The 11500-nt window shown below is 45.8% G+C and overlaps 1 protein-coding gene across 1 annotated transcript; it reads right to left on the bottom strand.

Annotated features, from left to right (window-relative positions):
• Nucleotides 1-1711: 1711 nt before the first annotated feature.
• On the bottom strand, nucleotides 1712-2047 carry LOC121854916. The gene has a single exon (XM_042349728.1). The coding sequence runs from the start codon at nucleotides 2045-2047 to the stop codon at nucleotides 1712-1714; it is 336 nt and encodes a 111-aa protein (XP_042205662.1).
• Between the last annotated feature and the right edge of the window lie 9453 nt (nucleotides 2048-11500).

Below are 11500 nucleotides of genomic sequence, written 5' to 3'. Positions count from 1 at the left end.
TTTTAATTTTTTTCCGTTTAAGTTAACCATTATTTTAAAAGTTAACGAGTTAAGTTAATCGTTAACCTGTAGAAGTTAAGGATTAAGTTAATTAATTGTCCCCCCATGCCTGGTGGGTGGGGGAGAGGTTACATGGGTAGGAATTAGGTTGGGGGTAGTAGTGGGGAGTAATGGTAGGGACGGAAGAGGAAGAGGAGGGGGAGGAAGGGGAGATGAGGAACAGGAAGAAGAGGTGAACGAAGAGGAGGAGGTGGTAGGGCCTCTTTAACTACTCACTTACAGGCCATCTTATGCAACAACACACCCAAGTACACACACACAAACACACAAAATTACAACACAGAAGGAAAAATTGACTCGGGTGGAAGGCAGTGCTAAGCCACGGGCGATATATATATATATATACCTTGGCCTCAATAAGTATATAAGGTCGAAACTCACGGTGTTGAAACATGGTAAAATAACCCCTAAGCGTTTTAAGAGAGGTGAAGCATTTGTCTGTATGAAGCACGACAAAGACTAGATTGTTCACAAGTGTCTTCACGTACACACTTACCCCTCCCCCCCCCCTCTCTTCCTCCCCCCCACCTCACCGCCATTCACGTACACTATCCACCCCCTCCCTCCCTCCACGTACAACAGATACAGGTCTTATTCTGGACTGCAATTACGTACGTGATGTTATGTCTTTTGAGGATAAATTTGACATATGATTTGGAGGGATGTTCTGAGGAGAGAAATTTGGACTTTGGAGGAGCATTTGGAGGAGGTATTTCCCAGGTAAAATTAGTCTCACCTGTTGTAATATATAAGTGGAATTTTTTTTTTTAAAGGTAGATTTCACCAAAGAGACAGGTAGACAGGGAGACAGGCCGAGAAACAGATAGACAGATAGACAGGTGATGGCAATATACCCCAGCTGTTGTGTGTTAGATCTGCTGTTTTCCGCAGATGAGGTGGTTGTCTTATCTGTCTCTCCGTCTATTATTGTTGTTTTGATTTGATGTACGTGTGTCTGTCTGTTCATCTGAGGCTCAAAACACCAGCTGATTGTTGGATGACACGGGAGGACATCATCCATCTTCGAATCCACGTTGAATGTTGTTGTATTTATGGATGAGATTTTTTTTTTTTTTAATAATGGAAATAATGTGTTTGTTCACAACTGTTCATAACTCTCATGGTGTGTGTTCCATTGTACCGTGTTCATCATAACTTTCATGACGTGTGTTCAGTGTTCATTCGCTTTATAACTAACTCGGGATGATTAAACTACGGATGACAGGGAAGGGGGGGAGGGAAAGGGTAGAGGGAGTTAGGGGGAGGAAGGAGTAGGGGGAGAAGAAAGAGGGAAGGGGGTGGATGGATAGGGGGGATGGGAGGGTAGAGGGAGGAAAGGGGAGGTGATGGTCGTAGTTGGGAGGATTTTGGCGTGTGTCCAGCTCGTGTCAGCGATGAAGGTCAGGTCACACAATCCAGACGGTTCGAGAAAAGGCCAAGGAGTGTAATCAGGTCAGATATTTGAGCCAGGCCGAACTAGGTCACCTTGTCTATCCAGGTCGAGAGCGCAGGTCTTACAGTTGAACCAAGTCGAGTTAGGTCATGCGGTCCAGTTAGGTCGATTTAGGTCTCACGATCCAAGCCAGGTCATGTTAGGTCACGGTCCAGCAGTTTGAACAATTGGTTTAACAGAGTCGGACCAGCTTATAAATCACTGACTCTCCCACACTCTATCACCCAGCGTCAACCCCACACACCGCCGCCTGCCACCACCATTGCCACCGTCTGCCATCATTGCCACCGTCTGCCACTGCCACCGTCTGCCACTGCCAACATCTGCCACTGCCACCGTCTGCCACTGCCACCGTCTGCCACTGCCACCATCTGCCACCGTCTGCCACTGCCACCATCTGCCACTGCCACCGTCTGCCACTGCCACCGTCTGCCACTGCCACCGTCTGCCACTGCCACCGTCTGCCACTGCTACCGTCTGCCACTGCCACCGTCTGCCATCACTGCCACCTCTGATCACTAGTGCCACTGCCATGCTTACTACCGTCTGAGCAAACATTGGTCACACACACACACACACGACCTATTTTGTAATATATTAATGCGACTTTTACTGAGAGAGAGAGAGAGAGAGAGAGAGAGAGAGAGAGAGAGAGTCTCCCCCTCCTCACCACACCAGAACAACAGCAGCAACAATTAGTGAAGCATCAATCACTCGTCATCTATTCATCAAATTCCATCTGACTTCACAGCTGATTGGATATTTTTATTTATTTAGCTCTTTTAGGGAGACAGATTGTTAGTGTTTGCGCTTATTCCTTTATTATATCCACGAGGGTAGAATATATCCTAGAATATATATCCCTTTATCCTCAGTGATGTATTCCTGTTACTCCTAACCCACCACCAGTCGTCTTACGTAGAACTGGAGGCTTCTGTGATGTATTCTTGATATTCCTAAGGGCTGACCAGTCGTCTCACATAGAATTAGATATTTTATTTTTTCAAGGGCGGTAAAAGATAGTTAATTACCTGTGTTGACCTATACTGTATAAAAAAGACATTATACAGACCTTCCTGCTTAATAACTGACTGATAAACTAACTAACTGACTGACTGACTGACTGACTGACTGACTGACTGACTGACTGAGAAGGCATTTTTTAATCACAATAGAAAAAAAAGCTATACCATTACAGTACAGACAGACACAGACAATACCCACAGACACCGTGAGAGTCGTGCCTACTGATACACCTGACAAATGTTGTAACGTCAAACATCAAACACTTGCCCCCCCCTCCCCCTTTCCCCCTTCCCCTCCCCCTTTTCTCCTCCTCTCCCTCCCTCCCCCTTGATCCCCGCCATGAATTTTACATCTGCTTTATGTTGCAATTGTTGAGAGCTGAGTGTATTGGGTCAGGTAGTACAGTGTGTTTATTAGGTCGTACGTTTGGCCTTAATAACATGACGGGTGACGAGGTGATGTGTGTTTTCGTTGTTCAGTCACCTGTTACCGGGTGTGAAGTTGATCCTGGCGTGTTTTCGTTGTTCAGTCATCTGTTACCGGGTGTGAAGTTGATCCTGGCGTGTTTTCGTTGTTCAGTCGTCTGTCAGTTGGTGGGGAATTCACCCTAGTGTGTTTTCGCTGTTCAGCCATCTGTCAGCTGGTTAAAGACTCATCCGGACGTGTTCTAGCTGGTGTCACGTCTGTCAGCTGGTATTAAAACTCATTAAGGTGTGCTGTGATTGGTCAGACACGTGTTGAAACTCACCTGATTGGTCAGATACGTGTTGAAACTCACCTGATTGGTCAGATACGTGTTGAAACTCACCTGATTGGTCAGATACGTGTTGAAACTCACCTGATTGGTCCAGTAGCTCACCGTGCTGTGCTCTGATTGGGGTAATATGTGTCAGGTTTTGTGTGTGTGTGTGTGTGTATGTGTGTGTGACTAACGCTAAATTGGGTGCCTCGCCAGGTGAAGCCACTTGAAACCAGATAGAGCCAGGTGAAGTCAGGTAAGGCAGGTGACAGTGTTCTGACCATCCTTGTGTACTCCGATAGCTAGGTGGACCTTGGCTCTACCTGTGAGCAAACAACAACACCAACAACAACAACAACAACAACACCAACAACAACACCAACAACAACAACAACAACAACGAAAATAATGATGATGATAAAAATAATAATAATAATAATAATAATAATAATAATAATAATAATAATAATAATAATAATAATAATAATAATAATAATAATAATAATAATAATAATAATAATAATAATAATAATAATAATAATAATAATAATAATAATAATTCACCCATTAAATACATTACATACTAACATCGACTCTAAGTACATCTCTTCAGTACTCAATATTTAACCTAACCTAACCTAACCTAACCTAACCTAACCTTACCTAAACCAGTCAGTTTCATATAAAGTCGTAAGCCAATAGTTACAATTTCCGAAAGAAAAGATTAATTTCCTTAATTCCCAGAAGGTCACGCGCCTTGCCACCACCTCAAGTTGTTTCCCTCAACACCAAGGGCGAGCGGCGAGCAATACCCCCCCCTCCCTCCCACCTCAAGCTTTGTGTTTTGTCTACATTCGCCAATTGGTTTGTCCAAAGAAGCCTGTTTGCTCTGCTGCCGTTGTTTACCTCGGGTAAACTCGGGTCCTCGCCTTAAAACCGGGTTAGAACGTCGGTTTTTTTTACTCTGGTTATTCGCACCCGGGTAAAAGAAAAGAGTGATTCAGGGAGTCAACACGGACCAATACACACACACACACACACACACACACACACACACACACACACACACACACGACATTTGCCCTTGACTTCATATGATCCGCACACAAACACCTGACACGGGGAGAGGGGGAGGTGTACCGCAGGAGGCAACACACACACACGGAAGAATGTGTCTAATGAACGTATCATTATCCGACACACAACTAAAATACAAGGTCTTGGTGAACGTAAAGCGGGGGATGATTGTGATGGAGGAGGAGGAGGAAGAAGAAGAAGAAGAAGAAGAAGAAGAAGAAATGGGGTAAGGAAGAAGAGGAGGGAGGGATTCAAGTCAACCACAGGAGGGAATATCAATATCTCAAATCATCTCACCTGTATCACACCTCAGAACACCCCTCCCTCCCCACCCCACCCCTCCACTACCCCTTCCTTCCCCCTCCCTTCCCCTCCCCTCTTACCTGATATATGATACCTGGTGACACCCTCTCCTGGCTGACTGGCTGCAGGTAATTAAAGGTTGAGTCGACTTACAGGTAATGCTTAGTAATTTATCATGTTGACGCGCATGAGTCTATTATGGTAATGGTGGCTGCCCTTTTGGAGTAGCTGTCTGTCTGTATAATTGTGTGTGTATGTGTGTGTTTGGAGGTGTGTATGTATGGTGTATATACTGTTGGTGTGGTCTGTATGGATGTATGTATGTATGTATGTATGTATGTATGTTACTACTACTACTACTACTACTACTACTACGTGTGTTCGTTTCAGCCAACTACTATCTTTATGTGGATAGTGTTTAGTCTTAGTACTGGTTGGGGGTGTATTCTGTCTGTCTGTCTCTCTCTTTGATTCTTTGTCTCTATCCCTGTCTAATATATGTCTTCTCTCTTCTCTCACCCATTCTTTTATCTCTCTCTCTCTCTCTCTTCCCCCCGAGTTTCTTATGTCCTGCGATGCTTTTGTCATTTCTCCTCTTGCGGTTTAATTTATAGCACAATTTGCCACGGAACTTCTAGTCTATAAATCAGTAAGGCTCATGTCCTCAGCAGACGCCAGGGGAGGAATCAACCCTTACTCCCTCCCACCAAAGATCCCATCGTGGCCCTCTCTCTCCCAGGCTCCCACGGTGCCTTTAAATTTCCCACGGTCCTTTTAAAGTTCCCACGGTCCCTTTAAAGTTCCCACGGTCCCTTTAAAGTTCCCACGGTCCCTTTAAAGTTCCCACGGTCCCTTTAAAGTTCCCACGGTCCCTTTTAAAGTTCCCACGGTGCCTTTAAAGTTCTGGTATAAATGGTGGTGTTGGTAGATTAACTTTTCTCCTATGTGTGTGTGTGAGAGTTTTATTTTGCTGTTTAGTGATGTCAGGAGGTAGTTCATAGTGATACCTAACCTAACCTAACCAAGCCAAACCTAACCTAACCTAATCTAACCTAACCACGTCTCACAGCCTTCACAAGTAGCAGTCATTAACCACGCTCAGCATTAGAAGTTGAACACAGAGTGAATGTGTCCTTCCAATGAGACCTCAACTGACTATTAATTACGCCTTACTCTCCCACTCCCCCTCCTTACCTATCCTTCCCTCTCCTTCCCTCCCCTACCCCCTTCTCCTCTTACCCCCTCCCATACCACCTCCTCCTACCCCTCCCCCTTTACCCATTACCTTCTCCGAAATTCAGTCTGACATGAAGTTAATAGACCCATTGAGGAGGACAAATACTGGTAAAGGGGTTAAGCTCCCTCACTCACCCTTAGCTTCACCATTAGTCGCTCTTAAGGTCCCGGACACTTTCTCAATCCCCTTTTCCTTCTCCTTTAACGCTCTTTTTATCCCCCCCTGAGAGCTACCCCCACCATCATCTAACCCCTCCACCCCCCTTTACTCCCTAAGGCCACCCTCCCACCCTCATCCATTCCTCCTCCCTCTCCCAGCTTCCCTTTCCCTCTCTCTCTCTCTTCCCCCGTCTCTCCCCTACCCTCCACCACCCCCACCCCCATCCCCCACCCCCCACGTCCCCTCAGACAGCAGGAAACTAATTCGCGGTAGTTAAGACGATCCAGCTCAGGGCGAATTTAATTACAGGATGAGAGACAAGAACAGTGTGTACCTTGCCTCACTGGGATCTAATCTTGCTGCCTCTCGGACCACCGCTGAGTGTAATTCATCCCGTCACTCTGAAGAAAGAGGAGGGTGGGCGTAGGTGGGGTGGGGTGGGCGTAGGTGGGGTGGGGTGGGGTGAGGTGGGGTGCAGGAGGGTAGGAGTGGAGTGGGTGTGGTAGGTGGGGAGGAGGGTGGGGTAAGATGCAGTGGGTGAGGTGAGTGGATGGGGTGCAGGAAGGTAGTAGTGGAGTGGGTGTGGTAGGTGGGGAGGAGGGTGGGTTGGGGTGGGAAGGTGAGTGGGAGGGTGTGGGTGGAGGTGGAAGAGGGTGGGGTGTTTTAGAGTGACCGAGGAGGCGTGGTAAATTAGGAGTTAGTATGGCGTAGGAGGGGGGGCGTGGCGTGGGAGGGCGTGGCGTGGTGTGGGGAGGGGGGGGGGCGTGGTAAAGGGAGGACCAAAATAATACAGCAATTGAATTCACGAAAAATACTGTGTTATTGACAAGCTATCATGAGCATGACCGTATGGATTAGGTTAAATTACCTTGAATTAGGTTAAGTTAGTTTGTCAGATTAGGTTAAAATGATTCATGTTGTTAGGTAAAGTTAGGTTAGGTTAGCTAAGTTTAAAACAGGTTAAGTTAAGTTAGGCTAAGTTAGCTTTAGTTACGTTAGTTTAAATTAGTCTCTCTCTCTCTCTCTCTCTCTCTCTCTCTCTCTCTCTCTCTCTCTCTCTCCATGAAGCATGCACCTCTCATCAACCATCAGTTTCCGTTATAATTACTCGGTGATGACCTTCAATTATATCACACCTGGGAGGGATTAGAGAACTTTTACATTACAGTTTAAAGTTGACGGGGAGGGTGAGGGGGAGGGGTAGTGGGGGTGAGGGTGAGGGACAAAAAACGTTTTAAAAATTATTCGGATTAGCGTTTATTATGTAGTTGTAATCCTGTCTGTATAGTAAATCCTATAATGTAGGTGTACAGGATGCAGACACACACACACACACACACACACACACACACACACACACACACACACACACACACACACACACACACACACACACACACACACACACACACACACACACCACACACACACACACACACACACACACACACACACCTAACCTAACCTCTGAACCTTGTGTCTGACTTGCTGTAGTGAGTGAGGTGTGGTTGGGTTGGTGGTGGTGGTGGTGGTGGCGTAGTGATGGTAGTGGACTGGTGGTGGTATGGTGGTGGTAGTGTTGGTGATGGTGGTAGTGTTGGTGGTGGTGGTGGTGGAGGGCTGGTATACGTCAGGGGCAATGTGCGTTGGGGTGTCCCTGGAGATGAAGGAGGGGGAGGGGGCAGACCCTGGAGGACCTTCTTCCACCTTGACCCATTACTGCCCTGAGAGGTCTGTCAGGCTGTTTATGGGAGAGAGAGAGTTTACGATCCTAACAAGAATTCCCTCATTTCATTTTCCTTTCCTCATTTTCATTATGTGTGTCTTTGTGTGAGTGTGTGTGTGTGTGTGTGTGTGTGTGTGTGTGTGTGTGTGTATGTGATTTAATTTTTTTATGACACCCAGTATTGCGTTATGTATGGGCAATTAAATCTTTTTAACGCGCTGTACTGTTATGTGTGAGTCGACTTTTATTATTATTTTTTGTGTGTCACCCTGTTGTTATTGTGATGACTTTACACCTCACTGCAGCGCCATAAATTGTCAGGTGTGTGTGTGTGTGTGTGTCCTTCAGCTGCAGGGGGGGTTAATATAAATACACCGCTAAAACTGACCACACAAATCACCGATGAAACATTTTGATAACTATTTTCAACTTGAATTTATTTGTTTTTCATTTATTTACACTATATATTATCTTAGAGTCTCATTTATTTATTTATTCTGTAGTGATGTATTTCTCAAGTATTTCTCACGTAGGTGAATATCAACACGAGTAATATTGAATCATGGGAAATATTTTTAGGTTCGAGAAATATTCAGGACTGCTTTAAGTCACCTCTGTACGCTGGGCTTGAAGGAAGGAGCTGTCGACCCTGTGTCAAGATGTGGTGGAAAATACGCTAGTAGGAAATAAGGTTTGTGGTGTGTGTGTGTGTGTGTGTGTGTGTGTGTGTGTGTGTGTGTGTGTGTGTGTGTGTGTGTGTGTGTGTGTGTGTGTGTGTGTGTGTGTTGGGTGGAGAGGGGCAAGGCGGTGAGTGTGAAGGAGTAGGAGGAAGAGTCTCGTATACACACACACACACAAAGCTAGAAGGAGAGGAGGAAAATGAAGGCAGAAGACGTAGGAGAGAAGGAAGAGGGAGGAGGACGGGGGAAGAGATGCAGGGAAGGAAGAGACTGCTGCAGGAGGACTCAGTGTGCATGACAAACAGACTCATCGTGTTAAATTGTGGCCTAATTAACGGGCCATCTCCCAAAGACAGTTAGGGCCACTTGACACCATCTCGCTTAAGAGAGAGAGAGAGAGTGTTACTACCTGGTGGGTGTTCCTTGTTACCTAACCTAACCTACCCCTTTCTCTCTTCATTACTACGACAGGTGAGTGAGGGATGAATGACAACAGGTAAATTGGTCACTCAGGTGATAGTTAGGACACAACATTGGCTATGACAGACAGAGACCCTCAGTGTGTGTGTGTGTGTGTGTGTGTGTGTGTGTGTGTGTGTGTGTGTGTGTGTGTGTGTGTGTGTGTGTGTGTGTGTGTGTGTGTGTGTGTGTGTGTGTGTGTGTGTGTGTGTGTGCGTGTGTGTGTGTGTGTGTGTGTGTGTGTGTGTGTGTGTGTGTGTGTGTGTGTGTGTGTGTGTGTGTGTGTGTGTGTGTGTGTGTGTGTGTGTGTGTGTGTGTGTGTGTGTGTGTGTGTGTGTGTGTGTGTGTGTGTGTGTGTGTGTGTGTGTGTGTGTGTGTGTGTGTGTGTGTGTGTGTGTGTGTGTGTGTGTGTGTGTGTGTGTGTGTGTGTGTGTGTGTGTGTGTGTGTGTGTGTGTGTGTGTGTGTGTGTGTGTGTGTGTGTGTGTGTGTGTGTGTGTGTTTTATTTATTCTCTCTGTATCTGTTCTTCTGTTTTTTATGTATCATCAATCATCAATTCTCTATTATTTCTCATATTTATAATTTTGTTTTATTGTTTCTTCTTTATTTACTTTCTTCTGTTTTCTCATCGTTTTCTTTATATATTTTTCGGTGTAAGTGACAGGGTGAAGAGAGAGTTCGTTGTAAATAAATCAGTTAAAATATTGTAAAAAAGATGCATGGTCATTGTAAATCGATTCACCGGAGACCAGGAGGGTGAGAGAGTGGGATGGGGAGTAGGGTGTGTAAATTGATCCAGTGTAAATCACGAGCGTAAAAATAATAAAGAAGTCTTGAAGGAAAATATTTAGAGGGCAGGAAGGCGCCATCATTACCTCCCCCATTACTTTCAGGTCTCCTCTCCTCTCCTCTCCCTCCCTCTCCTCTCCTTCCCTCTCTCTCTCTCTCTCCTCTCCCTCACTTCCCTTCCACGTTTTGGCATTCCTCGTACACAAACATGAACATAGGAAGTCATTTGTAATGTGTGTGTGTGTGTGTGTGTTTGCAATGTGTGTGTGTGTGTGTGTGTGTGTGTGTGTGTGTGTGTGTGTTGGGTCGATTTTTGAGGTATGAGAATGAGTGTATATTGAAATGCACATGTATTATTGGTTTAGGGCATGACCGTACACACACACACACACACACATCATTACTCTAAGGTGTCCACGGGTCTGGGTCAGCCACATTATACATTAAAATAATCGGGCCACCTGCCAACAAAATCTGAAAGTAAAATCGCTGGAGCCTCACTGGAGAGTCTGTACGGGTCCAGGAGGATATTTGGGAGTCTTTGAGAATCTCTTAAGAATCTTAGGGGGTCAGTGAGAGTATATGAGAGTTTATGAGGTTTTTGAGATCTGTGAGAGTGTATGAGGTCCTCTGAGAGCCTTTAGGAGTCTATGAGGTATAGTTCATACAAAGAATTTATCCCAAACGTAACCAATCTTTTTCTTTTAAACCCAATTCGCCCCCTTAGCCTCAGACGACCTCTAGCGCTTGAATGAGTTGACTCTTCAGTAAAAATTTCAGTCACATTTTCATAAGAGTTACGACCCATTGGACGCCACAGGTGTGTATACTTATGGTCCACACAGGTATCGGGACTTAGGTCTTTACGGCGCTATTGGTGTTATTGTCAGTATGTTTATCTCTTTGATTTATTATTTATTTTCTACGAATTGAATTTTTATTTTGTTTTCTTCTCGTCTGTATTGTAGTTACGATATCTGATTTGACCTTGGGGCTCTTGTGCTGTGCATCTGAGTGGTAGGAATTGCGCCATCCAATTTACCCGTGCCATTACTGCTTTCTGTGTGAGTCGTGAGAGAGCGAGAGGAGAGGGGGAGGTCAGGGAAGGATGGAAGAGGAGGGAGGAGAGGGTAGGTAGGGAGGATAGAGAGAGGAGGGAGAGGGGGATAACCTAAATCATCTGTCGTCTGCCGTCACCACAAGACTTCACCAAAAAGAGCAAAAGACCCTCAGTATATATATTCTCCTGAGTTTCTCCTGGCCATGCAAAAGACCCACACACACACACAAACACACACACACACACACATACACACATACGGGGTAGGGTTTGTGGCGGGGTCTTTCCAGGAAGCCAAAGTATTCTCTTCACAAAAGGCCAGATGCACCACTTGGTCTGCCCTGCCTTGATAACATAGTGAGACTGGACACATCAAAGGAGAACCGAATGTCCGCCTCTACCGTCATCATAGGCCGTCGGCGGTGGTGTGTGTGTGTGTGTGTGTGTGTGTGTGTGTGTGTGTGTGTGTGTATTAACTACTAAAGTCAGTTCGCCTCTTCTCTTGAACCGCGAACCCCAAGAGATTCAAACTCGTGAACCCGAAGCAGTAGACACACCCACATACCCGCCCACACCCACACACCAGCCCACACCCACACACCTGCCTCGGCCCACTTTCCATTATTCCATCCTGTATTGGCCCCCACAAATCCGGCCGGCCAGATGTATTGACCAGTGTTTGGCTCCGAGGTTGCCGTGTGATATATCTGGCTAATGTATCCGGCTGAGTGA

Source organism: Homarus americanus, unplaced genomic scaffold (genome assembly GCF_018991925.1).
Source record: "Homarus americanus isolate GMGI-L3 unplaced genomic scaffold, GMGI_Hamer_2.0 scaffold28204, whole genome shotgun sequence".
Lineage (NCBI taxonomy): Eukaryota > Metazoa > Arthropoda > Malacostraca > Decapoda > Nephropidae > Homarus > Homarus americanus.
Note: the sequence above shows the minus strand (reverse complement) of the source record. Positions and strands in the feature narration are given on the sequence as shown.

Excerpts from the sequence above, each read along its gene's own strand:
- LOC121854916 (XM_042349728.1), bottom strand. The coding sequence starts at position 2,047 with ATGGCAGTGGCACTAGTGATCAGAGGTGGCAGTGATGGCAGACGGTGG.